This window comes from Notamacropus eugenii, chromosome 6, assembly GCF_028372415.1.
Source record: "Notamacropus eugenii isolate mMacEug1 chromosome 6, mMacEug1.pri_v2, whole genome shotgun sequence".
NCBI classification, from domain to species: Eukaryota; Metazoa; Chordata; class Mammalia; order Diprotodontia; family Macropodidae; genus Notamacropus; species Notamacropus eugenii.
This window is the reverse complement of record NC_092877.1, coordinates 367,194,534-367,219,572: the sequence shown is the minus strand read 5'-3', so window position 1 is coordinate 367,219,572 and position 25,039 is coordinate 367,194,534. Positions and strand designations below refer to the sequence as shown.

The 25,039-nt window shown below is 43.7% G+C and overlaps 2 protein-coding genes across 4 annotated transcripts in view; one reads left to right on the top strand and one right to left on the bottom strand.

The window, feature by feature from the left end:
- Positions 1–987: 987 nt before the first annotated feature.
- On the bottom strand, positions 988–12,869 carry SHOX2 (SHOX homeobox 2). 3 transcript variants are annotated; one of them, XM_072618635.1, is made up of 6 exons: positions 12,439–12,869; positions 12,277–12,408; positions 8,768–8,976; positions 6,214–6,271; positions 5,403–5,491; positions 988–3,254 (listed from the first exon to the last, which is right to left on the bottom strand). In XM_072618635.1, exons 1-6 carry the CDS (start codon positions 12,773–12,775, stop codon positions 2,958–2,960), a joined length of 1,122 nt encoding a protein of 373 aa, XP_072474736.1. In that variant the 5' UTR covers positions 12,776–12,869; the 3' UTR covers positions 988–2,957. The 3 variants fall into 3 exon arrangements, with proteins under 3 accessions (XP_072474736.1, XP_072474737.1, XP_072474735.1); XM_072618636.1 differs by having other exon boundaries at positions 2,869–3,218; positions 12,277–12,393; XM_072618634.1 differs by lacking the exon at positions 12,439–12,869 and having other exon boundaries at positions 2,869–3,218; positions 12,277–12,349.
- A 3,216-nt stretch (positions 12,870–16,085) lies between these two features.
- RSRC1 (arginine and serine rich coiled-coil 1) overlaps positions 16,086–25,039 on the top strand; it is a 438,530-nt gene continuing 429,576 nt past the window's right edge. Inside the window, exons 1-3 of the mRNA XM_072621533.1 lie at positions 16,086–16,152; positions 16,463–16,736; positions 16,790–17,056. Of these exons, the coding sequence (XP_072477634.1) occupies positions 16,086–16,152; positions 16,463–16,736; positions 16,790–17,056 (608 nt within the window). The remainder of the gene's footprint in view (positions 16,153–16,462; positions 16,737–16,789; positions 17,057–25,039) is intronic.

Sequence of the window (25,039 nt, the reverse complement as noted above, 5' to 3'; positions counted from 1 at the left end):
AAAATGCTTAAGGTTACAAAATAAGAAAATTATGTTGAAATAAAGATAACATTCCCCCCCCCCCATACACATTCACAGACTCCCTGAAATTTATCCACAGAGCTTGCAGAATAATACAGATTAGAAATCCGACTTAGATTAAAGGGGTTGTGGTAGGCCAGGAGTTTCTTCCTGCTTAGTTAAACCTTTGACTATCTCCTCAAATATTTCAGCTGCAACGGAGACAACAGCATCTTTCACACATCCAATTACCTTTACTTTATCCGGGTCCTGTTAGTAGCTTTGAATTCTTATAGTGCCTACCCTATCCAACTCAGCCCTCTGAGAGAAAAAGAGAGACAGACACAGAGACAGAAGTAAACAGAGACAGAGAGAGAAAGACACAGGAACAGAGATGGAGATAGAAAAGAAATAGAGAGTTGGCCGGGGGGGGGGGGGGGGGGGCACAATAGAACCGTCCATTCTAACACTGTACTTGGCATGGAGGCCAGGAGACTAGGATACTGGGAAAGAATATATGTAGGAATATAAAAGGGGGTGCAGACCTTGGAATTCATCCCTAACTCAGTGACCAGATTTACCCTGAAGGAATTTTTTTTCCAAAGAAGTTTCCTGGGGGAAATCTGGCACCCAATTGAAGCATCCTTTTTAATGCCCATTAAGTGAAACCCCTTTAGGGTAGAGATATTTTAGCTTCACTAGAATTAGACCTTCTTTAAGTGGAGATGTTATAAAACTGGAGAATCTGATTTCTAGGCTTCCTGGATTAAAAGGGGGAAAATCCCTGACTTAATTGTTAATGAAAGGTACAATGCTTTCTCTTACTCTTACTGTCATCAAACACAAGTTGTTCAACTCCATAGAAGGAAAGGGACAATGTAGCCTCTGCCCTTGCTCTACATAGGCAGCAGATAATACACACTTTCATCAGAAAGAAAGGACATCACAGGTGATTTATAATAGAAACAAGAGCAAAACTGATGAGAACCCGTCAACGCAAACTTTACTGATTCCATTCAATTGATCGCAAAGTGTCTTCAATGAATAACTTGGCACTTATTAAAAACGTTTAACAAAAGGTGAAAGGAAACATATTGTACCGACAACACAGGTCCTGAAATAACAGCATCTTCTTGTTTGAAATAAGTTAACACACTAGAAAAAATATGGTAAATATAAATAATTTTGTTTTCATGGAGAACAAATAGTTACAAAGCCCATCCGCTTACAATAGTTCATTTAGAAGAGCTTTTCTTCTTTCTTGTAATTAAAAACAAACAAACAAAAAACCCCAAAGAGGCTGGATGGGGAACTGAGATATGAATTATCTAGATGGAGTTCCTCCAGTTTTAATATCTCTATGGATTGAAAGTAAAACAAAACAAAACAAAAATCGTCAAGATTACTTGAATAGACACACCTTTGTGAGATAAAATGTAAATGTTGATAGTCAACTATCAAGTCACACGTTATAGCCAAAATAAACTTTGTTCGTGTGTATCAACATATCTTACACGTATCGAGTACCTGGACCTAGTTGGGCTTTGTTCAAGGTAAATTTGGAGGGGCGGGGGGAATATTGGGAGGGAAAAAGAAACAATTGTCGCTTAGTACCTGAGGGAAGCCAACAAAAGAGAGTAAAAATATTCACATTCACTTTCTCTTTTGCTCTCTGTCGCTTTTCTTCCCCCATATTGTTCTGCACTTCTCCGTCCTCCCGGGACAAACTGTGGACCAATACAGAGGGTGGGGCTCTATTTTTTTCCCTTTCAGATCATTTTCTTTTGTCCTCTAGGATTAAAAGGGGAGAAGAAAAATCAATTTCCAGCCGCATTTGATTTTTGTTTTTCCTACTAAAGATGAAGATGAAGTGTAAGTGAACCGGGGGGTGGGCGGGTGGAGGAGAGGGAGAGTGGGAAGGGGACACCATCTATGGAATACAAGAAACATGCAAACCGGCATTCTGCTGTCAGGAGTCCGGACAGTTTTGCCATGAGAATTTCGCAGAGAAATCATCATTGTTCATGTCCTTATTATTCATCTTAATATAATTTCTGTCCGTGTTTGACTTCTTCCTTCTTTCTTCTCGCTCTTCCAGACGTGGTGGGTTTTAAACTCAAAAGTATCTGATTCAACGTAAAAGGAGGCCCGCCTCTCTTATCAAATGTCTTGTATTTAAAGTGAACTTCGCAGAAAAAGGTCAGTTTCAAAACCTGTGAACTTCCCAAGTGCGTGTCTTTTTTCATCTTAATTCTTTAAATAAGTATACATCTTCCTTCCTCTTCGCCATCTTTGCCCATTAAGAAAAAAGAAAAAACTTTAAAGTTGGTTACCTCCTTCCATGACCTCGAGTTTCGTCCATGTCAATTCCCAAACTTTATATTGTATCAAATACTTCTATTCCTCCTAGATTCTGTTATAGTTGTCCAAATTCTGTTGAATGGAGATGAAAAATAAGTATCCTTTCTCTTTTTCTCTCTTGTTTTTCAATATTTTGTGGGATTCTACGAGTAGTAATGGATTTTGGTTTTTTCTTCTAAGCATCGGTCCTCTGCTGCTTTGCCAAGAGGTTCAACTTTCCCTCTTTCCATCTTGTCCCCCTCCCCAGTCCCACTTTAAACACGTCCTACAGCGGGAACTTTACAAAAGCAGAAATCAGTCCTGGCTCCTTTCTAAGTCAAAGAAAGGAGGCCGTGGGGCTCCTCCGGGCATCTTCTAGCCTGGCCTCTGGGGCGAGAACGGGATGGGGCGATGTAGGGGCATTTGGCCCTGGGTGTCCTTGGGATGGGGACTCGGCGACACAGTCTTTCAGAAAAGAAGGGAAAAGGAAGGAAGGAGAAAAGGGATGGATGGTACCAGCAGCCCGGGAGGGGTTACAGGACAGAAAGGTTGGGCGGTGGTCGGAGGATCAATGCTGGGATGAGGATGAGGAGGACCAAGTGGTGGCAGCAGCGAAGTCACAGCCCCAGGGCCGCCGCGTGTTTTTTGGCTTTTAGTCTGAGGTCTGCGATGCTGGAGTTCTTGCTGGTGGTCTTGGCCGCCGCGGCGGCCGCCACCACAGAAGCGGCCGAGGCTGACTCGGCGGCCAACGTGGCCAAAGGGAGGCCAAAGGGCGGCGCGGGGAACATCATATAAGGGGCGTGGGCCGCCAGGTGCGGGTGGAGGTGGTGGTGCGCGTGCGCTGCCACGGCGCTGTCCAGCTGCAGCTGAGCCTGAACCTGAAAGGACAAGGGCGTCACGTTGCAATGAGTATCCTAAGGGTGACAACGAGAATAAAATAAAAACAGAGCATTAACACCGCCTGGCCTACGCGCGGCGCTCCTAGTATGTGCAGTCTGGCAAAGGGTGGCTGAGCTGGGTGGAGGGGTGGGGGGTGATCTGATTGTTTGACTATAAATCTGGCCTGGGTCACACTGGGCCGTCGTGGGAATGCATGTGGTGTGTGTATGGAGAGTGTGGGGGGTGGGGGGAGTGCCTGTCTGTGTCCTCGCAGTATTTGGGCTTTGGCAGCGCCTGTCTGTCCCACTGGATCCCCCTGTTGCTGTCTCCCAACTGAGCAGCGCACCTTGTGTCTCAATAACCCGGTCTCACCTACACGTCCATGTGTTTCCTCCCTGTGTGCCAATCCACCTCTACGGTTTCAGTCTGGTTATTCTGTTAAGTGCACAGCCCTGGGCTGGGGCATAGGACAGAGTGACAATTCACTAAGATCTTTCCTCCTGCAAGCCAATGAGACTGCCTTGGGGAAGTATGGGGAAGATATTTTGCTCATTCCAATTGAATTTTCATCATCTTGTCCAATCCCATCGCTATACACGTAATAATAAATAACAACTATTGTTATAATTATAACAATCATATGTGATTGTGATGATGATAAGAAAGGAAGCATTGTATATTCGATAGAAAGCTTTGGAGTGGGTAAGATGTGGGTTCAAGTGCTGCCTCTGGTACATACTTGACTGTGTGATGATCCTGGGCAAATTACTTAATGTCCCAGAGCTACTTTTTAAGACTACAAATTACACACAAGTTCCCTGTTTGCTTGGCTTTGGGAATTTCCCACATCAGTGAAATCACATATAAAGTCTTGAGTTTAAAAAACACTTCCTTAACAATAACCCTGTGAGGGAGGAAACTGAGGCCCAGAGAAATGAATGTCTCAGAATCTCCAATTGGAAGAGGACTTCAGAAGCCATTGAGTCCAAGCTGGACCTTAGCGGCCATCATCTGCACAAGAGCCACAAGTAATGGAAATGATGGTAGGGAGGTTCCTTCAGTCAACAAGGACTTAATCACAGGAAAGATTTATCCAAGATCGCTCAAGTAATAAGTAATAGAGCAAGGACTTGAACTCTAACATTACAGGTCTGGTAGGCAAGAAACCAAACTTTTTCTGATATATAATGAATTTTTATGGGCCTGTAACTGCACTCATGGGAACGAATATGAAATGTGCTTCTTAGGCTTCCTCTTTGAAGATTCCACACATGCCCCCCCATTCCCACTTCCCCTTTACTGGCAAAAAAAACAAGTTGTCTTTTCAGTCTTTTTAGAAGCTAAAATTCCAGGTTCAATATGGGCAATACACTTGGACAAATCATAATCATTTTCATACTAGCAACCAAATTATTTGAAGCTAGTAAGGTAACCTCACCCAAATATCTAATTGGAAACCAGCACGTGAGGTATCACATAGGACAACACAGAAATGTCTGACTTCTAACAAGGAAAGAAGATTCATAAGTACAATAGCTAGCAGTGAAGAGAAGGTATAGAGCGGGAAAGAGGGATTTTCCAGGATTAAATCTGCCAGCTGTCCCTTTTAGATGTAGTTTTAAAGGTTTCATTATTGATAAGGTTGGGGATTGGGAAAGTCCTGGGAAGACTGGGTTGGTTTCTCTTCTGCTAGAAGCGAATGTGGCAAGAACCTTTATCTGAAAAGGGCTTTTGAAAACTCAGTTTGCATTTGGAACACTTTTATTTTTTGTTTTAGGATTTAGTATGACTAAAACTGGAGAATAACTTGGAGAATATTGAACTAATGAGACTAAAAAATGGAGTACATTGACACAAACACACGAATGATGCCTTTGAAATCCTTTATACTAACTTCTGTATTGGAAATGACAAACTCTTAATCAAAAGGCTTTGCATTGTACTCCCCAAGTGCAATCTTTAGTGCATTTTTAAAGGAATAGTTACTGCTCCCTGTCCTCTGTGGAGTTCCCAGTAAGGATAAAAAAAGGTGCTTGGCCAGATCCCAGACGGTGTATTGCTTTTTTAAAGGGTGTGGGTCTATAATATCATCTTAACATCAATACCACAGGTGCACTGTCAACAGCTGGAGGAATCTCTGGGAGAAGGGGGTGGGAATTATCCACAACAGTTCAAGTACTTGCCTGCTGAAATGGCATCCTCAGTGCACCTACATTGACATATGGTGCGACTCTACAAGCTTCAAACTGACTGGCTGCTCCTATTAGCACGCCTGCAACAATAAAGGAAACATCAGCTTTTAAAATTAAAAAATACAATTCATTATATTTGTATATATAGGTATACATGAACTATGCATTGTATATGTGCATACATACACATATGGATATTTAGATATATACATTCATGTATATATAGTAGGTGCATCTGTGGTTAGCAATACAGATGGATATCAAAGTGGAATAAATTCTGTTCAAAGCATTTGGGGTGATAGGAATCACCTTTTTAGCATGGTACTTTAATGTTAAGTCTCATAATTGTAATATATATGTAATATTCCACACCTGTACCCCCAAAGCCTCCTACAAATGTTCTCTAAATACTCAAATGGATATGTGATTTCATCGATCTGGATGTTCTCTCTAAAGGTGCAGATGGCAACCCATAAATTAAGTAAACAAAAGCATCTTGAAGGGTTTTTCTTCTAAAACTGATATTCTATCCAACAAGACTTCTTACAGAATTCAATTCAATTCAATAAACAGTTATTAAGTATCTGCATTAAGAGATAAAATACAACACCAAACAGTTCTTGTCCTCATGATGTTTACATTCTACTTGAGGGGCATATCTTCTACACAAATAAGTAGATATAAGATATATATGAAAGAATTCAAAGTAATTTCAGGATGGAAAGAGCATGTCACCTGGGGAAGATAGCAGAAAAGGCATCCTGTAGAAGGAGACATTCAAAACATATTTTAAGAAACATACCTTTATGAAGTTGATTTTCTTGTTTTCTACATTTAGCTCTTCGATTTTGAAACCAAACCTGAAAGTGTGAAGTGGAAAGAAATAGAAGTTACAGCTCAAAATAAAAAAATATCAAAGGACGTTGGAGTCATATATAAGGATATTTCTTTAAAGTGTCCATCTTACAGTTTCATTTTTCCAAAGTTAAAAACCCAAAAGGAACTTCTCCAAATAGAAAGATATATTTCATGGACATTTGGAAGATAAATTGTTTCTTGATAAATTACTGAGGGCCCTGGTTTCATCTTTCCACATTACAGAGTCCCCAAAGACCTAAATCACTCCCTGATACCTGATACTAACTTGTGATAATGGGTTTAGATGTTTGAGCAGTAAGACCTGGGATGAGTGTGCTCATTAATAGACTGTAATATTAATTAGCTTTATCTTCAAGAAAAACTAACACCAAAGCATTTAATGACTTACTTTGGGGGGGAGGGGCAATTAGTGTCATAAAAGCTTTTCTACAAAGAAGTTGAGAATTTCTCTGCTCCTCTCTGTAGTAGAATGTAACACAGAATCAGAATAATTGTCTCATCATTATGATAATCTAATTTGCTTCTATGGGAAAAAAAGAGATTGGACGTTACTGGGAAGCTGCAAACCAAAAGCTATCTTTAAAACTTAAAAAAAAAACAAACCCAAAACTATAGAGAAATGAGGGGTCATGATAAAGTTGACTTCCTGGGAGGGAAGGAAGAAGGTTTCTCAAATTTCAGTGTGGGAGAGGAAGGCTGTATTGAGTAGCTCCTAGAATAATGTGTCTTCTTCATAAGTACCCTGATTTAAAGAAGCACATTTAATTTCAATTCAAACAGAAAATTCAAACAAATCTTTTAAAGTCCAGGTCTGGCTTCACATCCCTGTCTCTAAGAACAGCCTTAATTTGCAAATCAATGCAAATAGCATATAAAATATGATTGCCTAACTTTTCCTGGTCTGGTTTCATTGGAATTTGTTTCACCCATGTAAGTCTTAACAAAAATCATTTCACAATTTAGCTTGATGAGAGTGAACATTCTGCCTCTAATTGTGTTTTTAGAGGAGCTCCCCTAGCGCCTTCTAATACCTCCACACACACCCCCCTCCCACAGACCAAACCGTTTGGGTTTGGAATAGAATTTTATTACTCCTCTTATATCACTATTATTATTATTTTAGACAGTTTCTGAGCCTTAGGAAGAGCCTTCGGTGGGCAACAGAAAAGCTTTAAAGTCGTAAGAGGGGAAGGGTCTTATGCAGAGGCTGTGATGACAAAGGCTGCTTACTATTACTTTTTTGGTCCAATGTGACTGTTCTGTTTATGTCCTTATCCTACTACAAGATGCAGGGAAACCCCATAAGAATTGTGTGCATAGTCTGGTGCAGATGGTGGTCTCTGCGCACAAAGATTGAGGAGAGTATCTGTTACAGCGATACTTCGTAACAGCCGCAGATGTTTGGGGCCTAAAACTACTCCATGTGTTCAAACAAATAATGACCATAATTTTCTCCCATTTTATTATTTAAACGGAAATACAATCTGAGGCATTTAAATTTATTCTCGTTGGGAAAGCTGGAAGGTTCCCCAAAAGGAAAAAACGAAAAACAGAAGAAAAGTTCGCTTCTGCTATTCCAGTCACCCTCGAGAGGGAAAGAAGACAATTACGTCTGATTCTTAACACAGTCGGGTATGGCTTTATTGAGGATGTCCCAGGCTTTGGAAAGGGCAGCGGCATGACAAGATGAGACATTTTTAAAACTTGCTCACCTTAGGCATAAACAGGACGCGAAAAAACTAGCTTATCTAGGACCGGGGAACAAAGACCCGAATGCATTTTTTGCTATGCGCACAGTTTGAGATCAAACTGTTAACCGCGGACTGTAAATTTCTGCACTTAACAGTTACTAATTTAGTTTATAGTCTTTACATCTATAAACTTAATTGGCGTATCCGCTTGGCAAACCCAGACCCTAGAGCTGATTCTAGACAAAACCCAGCTCACAAGAGCAAAATAGCCGCTGTAGCGCAGGACGTCAACGATTAAACGGCTGTTTATTTTTTTAAATGCTTATAAAAGAAGGTTCACTAGGAGTTAAACCGCACGAAGCTGGGAGTGGGAAACCCTTAGAGCAAACCCTGAATAGCTTTGTTTTTGTTGTGAAAATAAGTTTTTGGAAATTAATATTAAAATTCAACAGAGTTATAATTTACTGGGATGGGAGAGTGGAGGGGGGGGGAGAGACTTTCATAAATCAGTGAAAGAAAGCACTGCCCACCCTTCGTTTTTGTGCATTTAGACTCACAGATAGACATACTGCACAAGATACCTCTTTAGTCCTGTAACCCCCCAGCAATCCACCCAGTCCACCCCTCCCAGCCCAATTTCTGTCCTCTGGAGCGCGCGCGCACACTCACGCACACGCGCTCGCTCACACAGACACATTCACACTACTCGCGTGCGCGCGCGCACCCACTCACGGCTGAGCTTTGCCGAGCGCAACCAGCCCAGTCGGTTCCCCGCGGCCCAAATACCTGTACTCGGGCCTCGGACAGCCCCAGCCTCTGACTCAGCTCTTCCCGCATGAAGGCATCCGGGTAGTGAGTCTCATCGAAGAGTCTCTCCAGCTCGTTCAGCTGCTCCAAGGTGAAATTGGTCCGACTGCGCCTCTGCTTGATTTTGGTCTGTCCTTCGTCCTCCATCACTTTTGCATCTTCCTTACGATCCTTCGGCTCGGGGGAGACTGGAGGGGGGGGGGGGGGGGGGAGGTAGGACAAATACAGATGCGAACACACAAGCACACACACACAAGCACACACACACGGAGAGTGACAACAAAAACAATGTTTGTCAAGTGCCAGGGTTGGGCCACCTGCTCCCTACGCCTGCCTACAAACACTGCCACTGTTCGGGTCGTGCAAGGGAGAAAATAAGCATGACCATCCTCCTAGAAATGTCCAAAAGTCAAGCTGGCCTTGGAGGACAGCTAGATGAGGAGGGCTAGATGATTCCTGAAATATATCAGTAACATGGCCTGTGGCATTTCTCCGGTCTCTGACACACACTGGCACACACAACTATTCCAAGTGGCGCGGCAAAAGCTCTCAGGGCAAGGGCTGACTCCCCACGTTCTCTCACAGCGAGTCTCTCTCTCTCTCTCTCTCTCTCTCTCTCTCTCTCTCTCTCTCTCTCTCTCCTCTCTTCTTCTCTCCTCTCCCCTCTTCCTTACTCTGTCTCCCACCAAGATCAGGAGATAGATGGTTATTGTTGAGCGGAATTAGGCCATTGATTAATGCCTACGCCTGCGAACCCTTGCGCTGGCCCTCTCAGATCAGATCCTTTCGGCTCTGGAGTTATTTGCTCCAGTTTGACCTGTGGAAGAAAGATCCCCTTTAGCCACCCCCTCAGTCCCTGGCTTCTGCAAACTTGCTGATCTTATTTGCTAACAATTTTAGCGGGGAATGAGGCGTTTTGTGGGGGAGGGAGGATGAGAGGGAGAGAAGGAGGGAGGGAGAGGCTGACACGTCAAAATGTAGGTAGCAGTGTTCCTGGGTGCTGGAGGGACAGCAGCAATTCAAGCAGCCTGGGCCAGCATCGCCTATTCTCAGGGCTCTGGCCGGCCGCAGTGCTCCTTGATCACTCCTGTCTTCTCTGCCCAGCATCCTCGCTCCGGACCTTGGAGCAAGGGCTTGTCCGCGCCATGTTTTCTTTCCTGGTGGTGGTACCACATCCCAGGATATTGCCAGCATCAGAGAAGGGAAAAACAAAGCTCTTGGCAGGTTAGGGGAAAAGCAAAGTGTTATTTGTAATTCCCCTCCTCCTTTCCTTAAGAAACAAAAACAACCTCACCTTCTACTAACGCTTTGTGTAAATATATATATATATATGTATATATACGTATATATATATACACATGTGTATTTATACAAGTATATCAACAGGTTTAAGTGGTATATTTACCATCCTGTGTTTCTATTGGTTGTTCTCTGCCTTTTCGAGAATTCGACAGCTCTGTTGTTTAATAAAACATGCATTTTTTTTCCTGCCTCGAATTGACACACGCCAGCTGATATGTCCCATTCCTTTCTTCCTTTTTCTTTTCAAACGGACACTTTGGGTTATGGAATCACCCGAGCGATGGTCCTCGCTAGCTTCAGCGGATGAACGAGCTAGGCTCACTCTGAGGTCAGAGAGCTGAGTCCCCTACGACAGGAACTCCCAGCTCCCTATTCCACCGCTTGTCAATTACATTTGTGTGCTGGGAGTCCGAGTCCTGATCGAGCATGGCCCGCACTCTACTAGCTCTTCTCAACCGCATTTGTTAATAAAAATCTGTTGCTGAAGATGCTCCCTCCGTAGAGTTCCGACAGGCGAGAGAAAGCATTATTTGGCCTGAGCTCTGACACAAACCAACCTGAAGACTAGATCGAGGCTTTGAAAACACCTCAAACAGGCAAATACACCTCACATGCAGTGGGTCCTTGGAACATACAAACGCCAGCCTACCCGTTTGAATTCGGGTTCCCGTAATTACTATTACTTCTCCAAATTATCCTCTAAATATGAAGACAGAAATTATAGGAATCTGGACAACCAGGCTAAGAAAAGCAAATCCACTGCAGACCTAGCACTGTCATACATTTTATCTGTTGTTCTCTTAATTACTAATTGGATAGACATACAGTACTTATTGGGAGTCTGTCCTTTCTGAAAGAGAGAAAATTTGTATCAAACATCCTGGACCAATGTTTACAAATGCATAGTCGTAATGTTTCAGTAAAATCTTAGTGGGGAAATATATGCACCCAAATCCGCCAAAGAGGCACAAATGTTTTACCCATTTTCGTGCCACCCAGACAGCGGTGGCTGCATTTCAAACTTTTGACTGCAGGGAGAGGGGGAAAAAAGAGATTTTTCAAATTGTAAATCGATTAATATATTTAATTTAATATATGTGTCAGGCCAGGCTCCCTGCTTAGTGATCTCCAAACAGGAACAGATCATGTTATAAACAAGGTAATTGTTTGCTTAAATAGCTGATTCCATGCTTGCCACATATTTTCCTAATTGAAAAAATATGGCTGCACACCAGCTAATGTATACGTGAGGTCCCGGATTAATTTTCATTACTGAAAGCCTTCGAGTTTGGGGATGTTCTACTATAGACATAAAATCATGGTTTGTTGGTTTGTTTGTTTTTTCTGGACTAATCCCTCTCCTAGCGACCAAAGTTCAATTTTTTCAAGACCAGAGTTATTATGGAGTGTGAACCAGAAAAGTAATTTTAAACAAAACAAGATCCCCAAAGAATGCAAAAACCCATTGGTCTGTTCGAAAATGCACAGCCTTGCGAGATTCAGTTGGGCCGTATTTCTATAAACGCTGGCTGCAAAGGTACTACTGAGTTCTTTACTCGATGGATAAAGAGACATTAGGACAATCAAGAAAGCAGCGGCAGTCCCTAGAACCAGTTCATGGAGAGGAGAGCGGGATTGCAAGAAGGAAAGGCGGAAAGGGAGGAAATAAAATCTTTCTATAATAGGAAAGTGCATGGGCTTAAAAAGGAAGCTTTCCTCTCAGACTACGTCCCGAGAGTCTCGGCTTCAAGCGGGTAATAGGCGATCAACCAAAAGCTTGCCGGCGGCCTAAAAAGGATGCCTCCTGCTCTTAGAACTTTTTCTCCCTCTGCACGGGCTCTTGCCCAGACTAGGCACGAGATACTCTGGCTAGTAAAATGCACTTAAGTGGAATAAATATCACAACAATGTCTGCAGCGCAAAAGTGCACGCACGCACACACACACATATGCACATACACACATGTACATATACATACACATACACATACACACAATCAAACGACACTCTCTTCCTCTCATCCCCCCTCCCCCCAGCTGACTTTTAAAACTAGGTGGCCGCATTTCCTGGGCTTTCCACCCCTACCCCCAACCCCCAATCTTCCCGGACTCTTGGGTCCTTTCCCCCCCCCAGAGTGGAGGGGGATGGGGAGGGGGAAAGCGCGGTGTTTCGGGTCTGGCTGTTACCCTCTGTGAGTTTGGGACTGCCCGAGTCTCTGGCTCTCTCAGCGGCGCCCATGTCCAGTTCCCGAACGGGAGACCGCCCTCCTCCTCCTCCTCCTCCTCCTCCTCCTCCTCCTCCTCCTCCTCCTCCTCCTCCTCCACCTCCTCCTCCTCCTCCTCCTCCACCTCCTCCTCCTCCGCCTCCTCCTCCTCCTCCTCCTCCTCCACCTCCGCCTCCTCCCGCAGCTCTCACTGCGGGGCTGCAGCCGTCCTCCCGGCTCGATTCGCTGCCCCCTCCCGGCTCTTTGCTGCTCCGGACGGGGCCGCTCTCCAGGACCTCTCGGTACGTGATCACCTCTTTCTTCTCCTTCACTTTTTGATCAAAAGACTTGGAGACAAACGCCGTAAGTTCTTCCATGGTTTGGCGCGGCTGCAGCTCTCGCTCCTTTCTCCGATCGCCTTCCTCTTTCTCTTTTTTCTTCTTCTTCTTTTTACTGTTCCAAACCCCCCAATAATAACACATCAATGGGGACGGGGGGGTTGGAGAGGAAAGAAGGGGGGAGGAGGTGGTAGTGGCAGTAGTGGTGGTGGAGGAGGAGGAAGGGGAGGAAAAGGAGGAGAAGGAGGAGGGTTGAGGGCAGGCTGGAGTCAAATGGAAGCTGATGTTCCCCAACTGGAGAGATCTTGTTAAATGTTAAGATCTTTCACAATTCTTCCGGCTAAGAGTTCGGATCGGATAGTGATGTTGCTTATTGAAGTCGCACTATTTATACTTTGCAAAGCCGGCCCCTTGTTCTGAGCAAATTATCTCCCCTTGCAATTCTGAATAAAGTCCCTTCTCCTGTATCAGGCGAGCCACTCACTACCAAGAAGAGAGGGAAAGAGAGAGAGAGAGAGAGAGAGAGAGAGAGAGAGAGAGAGAGAGAGAGAGAGAGAGAGAGAGAGAGAGAGAAGGGGAGAAGAGGAGGAGGGAGGGAGGGAGTAAGGGATAGGAGGAGGAGGGAAAAGGGAGGGGGAAATGAGGAGGTGGGGGTGCGGAGGAAAAAAAAAAGATCACTGCTCCTCCAGGTTTTCAGATCATTGTGGCCGGGGTTGCTATCGGCCATTAATCCAGGATTGACAAGAATTCCTAATTAATTTAATTAGGCGTGGATCTTGCGCTAGTATCCCGACTTAGTTAAACACAGGGGAGACTGGCAGGATCTGCAGGGGAGGGGCCAAAGTGGAAGTGACAGTGGTGCTTTGGAAGAGAGAGCTGGAGGAGCTAGCTCTACCTCAGCAGGTCTTCCTTAGCCCGCTCGCAGAGAGCGGGAGCTGCTGCCAAGCTTCGCAGGTGACCCGCCCGTTACCCAAGGAAAGGAAGGGAGGAATGGGCCAGTCTAGACTCCGCGGATGTTTTGGGCGGGTCAGCAGCCACCACTCTTGGTTTTGTTTGTTTGCTTTTCAAGACCTTTACTAATGCATTGAGTTGTATTTGGGAAAGGTTGATTTGTCCAATTTCTTGAACAGATGCTTACTGACAAGGCATTTTAAGCCAGGTGCAGTATGCTTTTCCCCATTCCACTCTCCTCTCCTTGCCTCTGCGCAGAGGAATCCTTCCAAGTGGTGTCACTTCTTGATTTTCTTTAGGGATTTTCGCTAAAGGAAAACAGCCTTGCTTTGTTTTTCCTGATAGACACAATATACCTAAGGTACATTTAAAAACTCAACTATTTCCCAACTCTTGGGCCTCAGTTTCTTAATCTGTAAAATGAAGAAGTTGGACAAAATGATTTCTGACGCCATTTCAGCTCTGACATCCTGCTGTTCTTCATAGATCATCTCTCCGTTGAAATAACAACAAAAATAGCAACAACTCAAACCCTATTTTTTTTAAGGTGCAATTTTTCATCTTATTTAGTATTTTGGTTACATTTTATCTGACTTTCCAGTTTTGAACAACGAAGAGATTCTCTCTCTCTGGCTTAAATTGTACGAAGAATACAGTGTGTCACTTTCATTTATCCTGCAGTTTACACAGGTTGGGGAAAACATTTTATAGGAATAGTAAGTTAGAAAATATTTTCTTTGGGGTAGAGGGAAATATGCAAGTTCTTAACACTACACTTCTAAGGTAATTTATATAAACAGTTTCCCCAAAGGAAGATCTATATTCCAAGGCCACAGCATTCTACCCATTTATATATTAAGTATGATGTATGTCCACATATAAATAAATATAGCCACACAAGGACACTTCTCTCTGGAAATGTATCCTTATATAGGCGTATATTTACACACATATATGTCCTTCCATGCACACCAGTTTTGAAAATTTTCAAGGAGATGGTATATCCATTATGGTCCCTGACATTTCATCATTAAAAATAATTGTTGGTGATACTGATTCAAATCAGCTGGTTCCATGTGAAGCCTCTTACAAGACTGAGATACCAAAGCACTGAATCATCATATCGCCTGAAAATTCAGCTAGATAAGAACTAGAAAAGTTCCTCCAAGAGCAATGACACAAATGTGAGAAAAAAGAAAGGAATTCGGAAGACAAATCATTGACGTTCTAAATTCTAAATACATTTCTCACATGAAAATTCTCCCTGGTTGACCTGAGGTAAGAGGGAGCCCCTGCTTGTTTTTGATAATATTTTCTGCCTTCCTTTTTCAGATTAAATACATTTCTGAACAGGATATTAGAGCCTCCAAGGGTTTGATTATATACCACTTTGGGGATAGTTTTAACAGATTACACAAATGATATAACTTCTATAATCTGATCTCTGGCAAAAACAACTTTCCATTTTCAAAAGATTGTATATAGATTAGAAGTGAGTCTGCTCTTTCTAGCTTTCTATGCATATAATTTTTCTTAATAAATTATATGAAACATTTATTTCTATTAAAATTTAATAAACAAACCCATTACACACCAAATTTACTGAGGTTTGTGAATTTATAAATGGGGTTTAAAAATTGGGTTGCAAACTGCCAGAAAAGCGTTCTGATTCCTGATGTTTTTTTGCACCTAGAACACAACTTTGGCCTCTCTATTCAATTTTCAGATTACTTATGAAAAAGATCAAGAATGCAGCCAATTAAATGAATGTGAAGCTCTGAACTATCTAAATGTGACCGCCACTTAAACAGTCTACTCCCCAACAGTATCCGTTGTCACTTGCAGGGCTAGGAAGACTTAGGTGGGATAGTACAACAGTCAGCTAATACGGTTTCTTCATAGTTTTAAATTTTAGTTTTAGTTTTGGCTAATAATTTCGACCCTAACTTTAAGGTCGTGAACTTTCGACAGAACTGACACTCATTGGTAAATGGTGGAATCTTAGAAGCAACAAAAGACTCGGTTATTCACATGAGGATGAAAAACAAAGAACTTTGTCTTTCACTCAGCTAAATTAAAGCCTATAAGATGCTGGCGTGTGGCGGTTGTGGGTGCTAATAGGAAGTTATCCTGGATCTGCAGTGTCTGCACCACAGAGTCCCTGAGCTACAGCTTATTTGAACAACTCAAGAATTTAAATTGCTCTGCAAGCACTTAACTTTGCATATTTCTAATAATGCTTCTTCCTTGGAGTTCCAAAATATACTCTCTGCCCGTCCCCCCCACTCCCCTCCAACCTCCGCCGCCTGGGAAGGGAAGGTGATGCAGGACTTTCTGAAAGTGAGCTTTAAAGTTGTTTTTTTTTTTAATTAAAGCACACTTTTCAGATTTACTGCATTTCAAAGGTTCCCTCCTACTCCAGGAAGAATTTTAGATATATGTCAAATGGGTCGCTTCGTAAACAATGCCACTTATTTTGGGGGGCTGGGGGAGGAGGGGGCCGATGTGGAACATTGACTGCACCGGATCTGTTGACTTGGGAAGCTGGACACTGCCTCCAATGTCCGAGAGTAATTGTAGCTCCGATATGGGACAGTGCGGGACTAGCCGGACCACCCAGATCCCAACTTCGAGGTCCCTTCGCTCCAGACCTGGGCTTCGCTCTCCGCAGGACCAAAAATCAGGGGGGGCGGGGGAAGGGAAATCAAAACTGGGGTGATGGTGAAGGCAGGGGTGGGAACGAGCCAGTGCAGCATCGTTTTCGGAAAGTGCCGGGTCTGCTTTAATTGCTTTGGGTTTAAAAGAAGGATCCCCCCCCCCCACACACACACACATAAAGTTCTCTAAGCATCTTTCTAGCTCCCAGAATCCCCACCGTAGCCCACCACCCAGCCAGAGGACCCCCTCCCCCAGCTGAGAAAGCCTGGACCCTTGCTGGTCAGAAGGGGTCCCCGGGGCCCTTGGCAAACACTTCATGTAATCGAGCAGCGGGGGCCGGCCAGGGGGGGTCCCTGCGGGGGGGCCCTTCTCCCGGCTGGCTGCCCCCAAGCCCCGGGAGACGACCCCATCACCGCTCCCCCAAGGCCTATCCATTTTGGACCGGGATCGGGACCCAAGTCCAGCGAACCTCTAGGACGAAAGCCCTAGCCCACTCGTGAGCCGCACCCAGCCGCTGCGTGGTCTAACTTCGGGCTCTCTGGAGCCGAGAGAGGGGCGGGGAAGGAGGAGGAGGGCCGATCCGCGCTATCGGCACTCTGCCTGGCCGCTCGCCCGCCTGCATCGATGCGCTCGGCATCTCGGCTGCCTCTGCCTGGCGACGGCCCCGGAAGGCGCTGAGCTTGAACTGAGGTGGATTCGAGGCCGCGGCAGCGGCGTAGGAGGAGGAGGCGCGTCCGAGCTCCGGCTGCGGCTGCGGCTCCGGCTCCTAGGGGCTGTACTCTCGGCAGACGAGGAGGCCTGGGACCCCAGAGCCAGGTGAGCCCCGCGTCCGGGCCCCGCCAGCGGAGGAGGCCTGAGGGAGGGCAGCTGGGCGCCGAGGCCTGACGGGCCGCGCTGAGGAGGGAGGGGGAGGGGAAGGTGGAAAAAAGGGGGGGCGCTGAGAAGAACCCCTCCCCCACACTTCCTCTTCTCCCCTCCGTCGAGCCCGGGTAGTGTGGACACCGGCGTCCGGGAGAAGAGGGAGGAGGCAGCGGGGGCGCTCTGCGCATGCGCAGGGGGCGGGGGCAGAGAGACCTTGACAGGCTGCGGGTGTGTGAATGTGCTTGACTCTGTGTGTGTGCGTGTGTGTCTGTATGTGTGCGTGTCTGTATGTGTGTGTGTATTGAGTGTGTCTGTGTCGTGTGTGCGTGTGTGTCTGTATGTGTGCGTGTCTGTGTGTGTGTATTGAGTGTGTCTGTGTCGTGTGTGCGTGTGTGTCTGTATGTGTGCGTGTCTGTATGTGTGTGTGTGTTGAGTGTGTCTGTGTCGTGTGTGTGTGTGTGTCTGTACGAGCAGATGTGTGATGAGTGTGTGCAGGAGTCTGTGTATAAGTGTGTTTGGTGTGTATATGTGTGAGTGTGTATGTGTATTATAGATGTGTGCATGTGCAGGAGTGTTTGAGGATGTGTGTGTGTGTGTGTGTGTGTAATGACTTGTTTATGTCTGAGCAGGCGTGTGCAGGAGTGTGTGTGTGTAAGTGTGTTTGGTATGTATGTGTATGAGTGTACATGTGTATTTTATATATATGTGCACACACACATATATACATGAGTGTACCCGGGAGTGTTTGAGGGGGTGTTTGTGAGTGTGATGGTGAATGTGTGTAGCAGCTTGTGTATGTGTTTGAGCAGATGTGTGCAGGAGTGTGTGTGCAAGTGCACTTATGTGCATGTATGTGAGTGCATGTGCTTGTATGATCCTGTGTATGTATGAGTATATATTTCTGAAGGTGTATTTGAATATGTAGGAATGAGTATGTGTGTGTATGATTGGGAATGTGCATGAATGGATGTGTATAAGTATAGGTGATTGAGGATATATAGGTATAAGTAAGTTTATGTATGAATGTGTATTTGAGTGTGTATGTACATATGACTATTTGTATGATTGTGTATTATGAATGGGAGGTTGTGTATGTATGCATAAGTATGTACACATGAATGCATGTGTATATGTATGAGTAGACATGAAGGAGTGTATTAGGTACGTTATGAGTATATGTGTGCCTATTGGGAGGAAACAAGTATTTATTAAGCACCTACCATATGCCAGGCACTGTTCTAAGTTCTTTACACATTTTTCATCCTTATGTAGGTGGAGGCTGTTATCATCCTCATTTTATAGATAAGGGAACTGAGGCAGAGAATGTTAAGTGACTTTCCGGGGTCACACAGCTATTAAGTATCTGAGGTAGGATTTTAATTTAGGTCTTCCTGACTCTAGGCCCAGTGGGCCCATGGAGCCACCTAGCTGCCATGAGAGTATGTGGATGTATGGGTGTATGTATGTGGAAGTGTGTGTGTTTGAAGGTATGTCTGGGTGTGTGTGTTTTGGATATATACATAAATATGTACGTATGTATGAGTGTACATGTCAGACTGAATGTATTTGAATGTATATGTGGTATATTGTAAAGAACAGTATGTGAAGATATTTGAGTGGATAGTGGTTTGCAAACATATATACATATATATGAGCAGCTCGGTGGTGCAGTGGATAGAGCACCAGTGAAGGAGTCAGGAGGACCTGAGTTCAAATCTCACCTCAGACACCTGACACTCACTAGCTGTGTGACCTTGGGCAAGTCACTTAACCCCAGTTGCCTCATCCTGGGTCATCTCCAGTCATCCTGATGAATATCTGGTCACTGGATTCAGGTGGCTCTGGAGGAGAAGTGAGGCTGGTGACCTGCACAGCCCTCCCTCACTCAAAACCAAGTCAAGTGCAAGTCATGTCATTATTTCTCTGATGGCATGGTCTTCTTTGACACGAAGGACAAACACACACACACACATATTCATATATGTACGCGAGCATATGAGTATGTTTGAGGTTATTATATGTATTAGTATGGACATGTATGACTGTGTATATGTAACATGTATAGATATAGTATGTAGAGATAGTCACTCCAACACATCATTTCTAGTTACTTCCCTCCTCTCTTCAGTACCTGTCACCTGTTTGGTCCCCAGTAGCTGGATGAGGAAGAGGGAGGCAGTTTCAGGGCTGTGATCACTGGCTTTGAGAGAACCCAGTTGCTGTTTCCCTGGTCCATCTGTCTCCTCCACTTGACCCTCCAGATTTCTAGTACAAATCATTGATTACCATGGGAGGTGGTAGGCTATAAGAGCTTCAGTGTGGATTGAGGTTCTTAACATGGGTTTCTCCAAGGGTCCCAGGATAAATTTCAGAGAGACAGTAACTTAGATGGGAAAAAACAATGACATCTTTGTTTTTCCCTAACTGCTAATTGAAAATTTAGCATTTCTTTAATTGTAAATTATGGGCAGCTGGGTGGCGTAATGGATAGAATACTGGGTCTGGAGTCAGGATGACCCAAGATCAGATATGGCCCCAGACACTTCCTAGCTGGGCAAATCATTTAACCCTGTTTGCCTAAGTTTCTTTATCTGTAAAGTGAGCTGGAGAAGGAAATAGCAAACTCTTCCAGTATCTTTGCCAAGAAAACCCCCAAATGGGATCATGAAGAGTTGTATACAACTGAAACAACTGAACAGCAATTAGCTATTCATTTAAAAAATAATAATAATTCTGAAAAGGGGTCCATAGGTTTTGCTTAACTCTTAGAAGGTTCATGACTCCAAATGGTTAAGGTCCTCTGATTTAGAGAGAGTTTTGATTAAACACTTAGTTTGTTCCAGCTACTGTACTAAGACTATTCGGAACTTGAAGGAATTTAGGAGTCTTACCCAGTTCATCCAAATCCTTCATTAACAAAAGAGGAAATTGAGGTATCAAGAAGTAAGTTTCAGAGGTAGAATTTGAACTCAGATCTTCCTGTTTTCAAGTTTGGGCCTTCCTTTACTACCCTAACTTGTTAGCAGCCACATCACACTCAGAATTAGACATAGTACTTTCTAGTCTGATTAGAGCTGAAAGTAGCAGGACAACCACCAAGCCTCACTTAATGCCTCCAAAGCTGGCATTCCTTTCTTGATTTTCCTGGATTATAAATATAGAGCTAGACAGGGTATCAGACAGAGGCCATGAGCAGTGAAATGTCTTGCCCCTGGTCACACTGCTAGCAAGGTCAGAGGTGGGATTTGACCTTGTCCCAGGAATCTGTCCACTGGTGCCATGTCCTTCTTGGAGAGTTTGGCCTTGAGAGTCATGCACAGGCAGACTTCCTTGACTTCTGCAGTTGCTGTTGTCATTGGTCTTGAGCAGAGGACCCCAGGAGGCCATCTTTGCAAAGTTCTTTGAACTTTGAATTGAAAAGTACATCATAAATGTTACTTTTTACTATTAGAGTGTAAACTCTATGTGGATTGTTTCATTCTTTGTAGGGCTACAGGTGCCTGGCACAGGGCCTGGCTCACAAAAGGGGCTTCATAAGCATTTGCTGATTGATGGATTGCATCTTATTTCAGTGTTAGAATCATTGGTGATGGTATGTTTCTTTTAGCTTAACTGTTAGATACATACAAGTCCAGAGTTCAGGGATTTAAAAAGTTTTATTTCATGTCCAAAAATCCATTTTCTCCCATCATTAAAAAAAAAAAAAAGACAAAACCCTTGTGTTGCCTAATTGAGTGAAAAAGATCCTCTTATTGGCATTGTCAAAAAATATGCATTTTTGTACCATGAGCGTATCACTTCTTTGTGAGGAGGTGAGTAGCATGTTTCGTCTTGGGTTCTCTAGAATCTGGGTTGAACATTGTGTTGATTAGAGTTCTGAAGTCTTTCAGAGTTGTTTGTCTTTACTTTGTTCTGGGCATTGTATAAATGGTTCTCCCAATTTTACTTACTTTTACTCTGTATCAGTTCCTACATATTTTCCCAAGATTCTCTGAAATTATACCTTCTCACCATTTCTTACATGACAGCCATTCTTCTTTGGTCACAATTCAATTTTGAAGCCTTTAGCTGTTTGGTTAGTGGTGGTATTGTATAGGTGAATGAGGAGACTCTGAGGAGGGCCTTTCTAACCTCAGATTTTATAAATAACAGAAGCTGACCAGAAGGATACTCTGTGGTTTTTGTTGTTGTTTATTCGTATCTGACTCTTTATGATCCCATGGATCATAGCATGACAAGCCCTTCTGTCCTCTACAGTGTGTAAAATCTGTCCAAGTTCAGTTCGTTGTATCCATGATACTATCTATCCATCTCATCCTCTGTCATCCCTATTTCCTTTTGCCTTCAGCCTTTACCAGCACCAGGGTCTTTTCCAGTGAATCCCATCTTCTCATTATGTGACCAGAGTAAGCATCTGCTTCAGTATTTGACCTTCCAGTGAAAAGCCTGAATTAATTTCTTTAAATATTGATTGATTTGACATTCTTGTCCAAGAGACTCCCAGAAGTCTTCTCCAGTACCACAGTTTTTTTTAGTTTATAAACAGCTTTATGTACATGGATCCTTATAATAGTCCTGTGAGATTAGTAGTATAGTATTATCCAAATCTTATACAGGAGCCTGCGACTCAGACATGAAGTGACTGAGTCAGAGTCACATCTAATGTCTTATAAGAAGTATATTAGTGACAGAGTGGGATGGTTAAGTTACACAAAGATTGGAAAATGATATTTGAGTACCTATATTATGATGTGAAAAACTATTCTGGAACAGTTTTATACTATTTTGTTTGTGGGAGTATCTGTCTTCAGTTTAGTAACTACCAAGTTGAACACCCTATGACTCATACAACACACTAAACAGGCATTTAAGTGCTTGCTGTGTGCAGGATCCTGTGCTGGGTGCTGGAGATATGAACATAGGTATACCACTGGTCCTACTTCTGCTATCAGATGGGGCTCTGATGTGTGTATTCATCCTTCGTTGCCAAAGAAGACCATGCCATCAGAGAAATAATGACATGACTTGCATTTGACTTTGTTTTGAGTGAGAGAGGTCTGTGCAGGTCACCAGCCTCACTTCTCCTGCAGAGCCATCTGAATCCAGTGACCAGATATTCATCAGGATGACTGGAGATGACCCAAGATGAGGCAGTTGGGGTTAAGTGATTTGCCCAAGGCCATACAGCTAGTGAATGTCAAGTGTCTGAGGTGAGATTTGAACTCAGGTCTTCCTGACTCCTGCACTGATGCTCTATCCACTGCACCACCTAACTGCCCCATCAAATTGGGGAAAACTAGTACAAAGGTAAGTGTTGTGGAGAGCTGATGAGATAAGTGAAAAGGAGAGATCCAGGCCAAATGTTAGGAGAAATGTAAAGAAAAAATGATTGCTTTTGCCCAGGGTTACATGCTTCAGGGAGGCTCCTAGGCATGGGGATGGGCTTCAGTAGGGAAAGTACAACAAAGAAGGGGATTTGGAGAAGAATCTTGATTTAGCTGAAAGATACAATATGTGAAGGAGGGTGGTTTGAGATAAGGTTGCCAAGGTAGTTTGGAGCCAGATAGTGGAGGACCTTAAATGCCAGTCAGGAGTTTTTACTTTTATTTTCTAGACAGTGGACTCCATCAGTCCTAGAGGGTCAAGGGCACAAATGGGTCATAGTCTGGGAATACTTGTTAAGAAACTGTCAAAATAGACTTTACTTTAAAGAAGGCTCAGAGGGCACACTTTGACGAGAAGCTGAGATGGAGAGCCGATGCTGAGATGACAGAACAAAGATTCGGAAAGATCTTGACAGATAAAACACTAGGCTCCATCTCCTAAGATGAAGCTTACTGTGGATACATTCAACATGTTACAGTACTGGGTATTTTAACAGTCTTCGCTTCATTATGAATCTGTAGTATGAGATAATAGCTACACAAGACCATATTCCAGACCATATCTAGAAGATGTTGGGTAATTCTGAGTAGCACATCTGGAAGGAGCACATCTAGAAAAGGAAGTTGACTAGGATAACTAAGAGAACACCAGATGAAAGTCATTTGGAGCAACTAGAGGGAATTAGTTTAAGAAAGAAAAGACTTGAGGCAGGATGAGAGACATTGTAGATGTTTTCTAGTATTTAAAGGACTAAGCTATGGAGGAGGGATGGGAACCGATTCTGTTTCATCCCAGAGGACAAGACTAAAAGCCAGAGAGACCAAGAGACAATTTAGGCCCTGTCTTATAACAACTTCCTTTGCCTGAACTTCATAGAATCAGTAATCAAGCAACCAACATTGAGTAAGTGCCTGCTCCATTCCAGGCACTGTTCTAAGTGCTGGGGATAGGAAAAGAGGCAAAAGACGGTCCTTGCCCTCATAGAGCTTACAGTCTAATCGAGGAGACAAATACATGCAAAACAAGCTATATACAGGATAAATAGCAAATAATTAACAGAAGGAAGACACCAGAATTCGAAATTAGGGAAGATTTCTTGTAGAAGTTGGGATTTTAGTTAGGACTTGAGGGAAGGTAGTAAGTAGAGATGAAGAGGGAGAACATCCCAGACAGAGGGATAGCCAGAGAAATGCAATATCTTGTTTGTGGAACAGTCAGGAGGCTAGTGTCCCTGAGTTGAAGAGTATTTGTTGGGAAGTAAAATTTAAGAAGACTGCAAAGGTAGGGGGCTGGGTTATGAAGGGCTTCAAATGCCAAACAGCATTTTGTATTTGATCCTGGAAGCAAAAGGGAATCATTCTACTGAATTTGAGTAGAAGGGTTTCATGATCAGACCTGTGCCTTGGGAAATTAGCTTTAGTGACTGAATAGAACATGAATTAGAGTGAGAAGAGACTTAAAGTAGGCAGACCCACCAGCAGGCGTGAGGTGATGAAGGCCTGTACCAGGGTGAAGGCAGTGGCAAAGGAGAGAAGGGGGTGTATTTGAGAGAGAAGATGAAGGTGAAATGGACAGCGTGGCGGAGGGGAGTTGAGAGCTAGTAAACAATGCAGGATGACTCAGATTGTGAGCCTGAGGGATTGCAAGGATGATGTTACCTCCTAAAGTCATATGGAAGGGTCCTCGGGAGGGTTTAAGGGGAAAGATAATGAGTTCCATTTTGGGTATGTTGAGTTTTAGATGTCTAGTGGAAAAAGGCAGTTGGAGATGTGGGACTGGAGATCAGCTGAGAGTTTGGGGAAGGATAGATAGATTCTGGAATCATCAGCAAAAGTAATTAACATGGGAGCCGAGGAGATCACTAAGTGAAGGTAGTATAGAAGGAGGAGAGAAAAGGACCCAGGACAGAACTCTGAGGGACACTGGAGGTAGAGAGTGTGATCTGGAAGAGACTCCAGCAAAGGAGACAGAGAAGGAGTGGTCAGATAAGTAGGAGGAGAACCAGGAGGGAGGGGTGTCCTGAAAGAGAGAAGAGAGGATCAAGGAGAGAGTGATTAATAGTCAGAGGCTGCAAAAAGATCAAGGAAAATGAGGACTGAGGAAAGGATAACTACTATTGTAGAAGGCCTTTTTGGAGAGTTTATCTACAAAGGGTAGAGTTATGAAATCCCTCTTCCTGGAGGCTTTTTGAACAGACTTGGATAGCCACTAGTATATGTTGTGGAAGGGTTCTTTTTTGAGTATGGGTGAGACCTGAGGCCTCTGTGATTTAGAGATGAGAAGCTGAAGGTAGTTGTAGTGGGAGGGAAAAATGATGGGACATAGTAACTAATGGGATATGGACTGAGGGTGAGCGTATCAGTGAATCTGAGATACTGGAAAAATGGGGAAAAGACAGAGAGAAGATGGGAAGGGTGCATTTATCAGGCAAGATGATTTCAGTTTTAGACATGACTAGTTGAAGAAAGTATAAACAATTGTGCTACTTGGGAACACTTGTCTTAATTGGCTTAAAAAAATTTTTAATGTGAGGACAGTTGTCAGTCTCCAAAA

Coding starts and splice junctions, on each gene's coding strand:
- SHOX2 (XM_072618635.1), bottom strand. CDS start 12,775: ATGTGTTATTATTGGGGGGTTTGGAACAGTAAAAAGAAGAAGAAGAAA. Junction 12,409..12,438: donor AGGAGGCGGAGGAGGAGGAG/GTGGAGGAGGAG, acceptor GAGGAGGTGGAG/GAGGAGGAGGAGGAGGAGGA. Junction 5,492..6,213: donor AGAAAATCAACTTCATAAAG/GTATGTTTCTTA, acceptor TTATTGTTGCAG/GCGTGCTAATAGGAGCAGCC.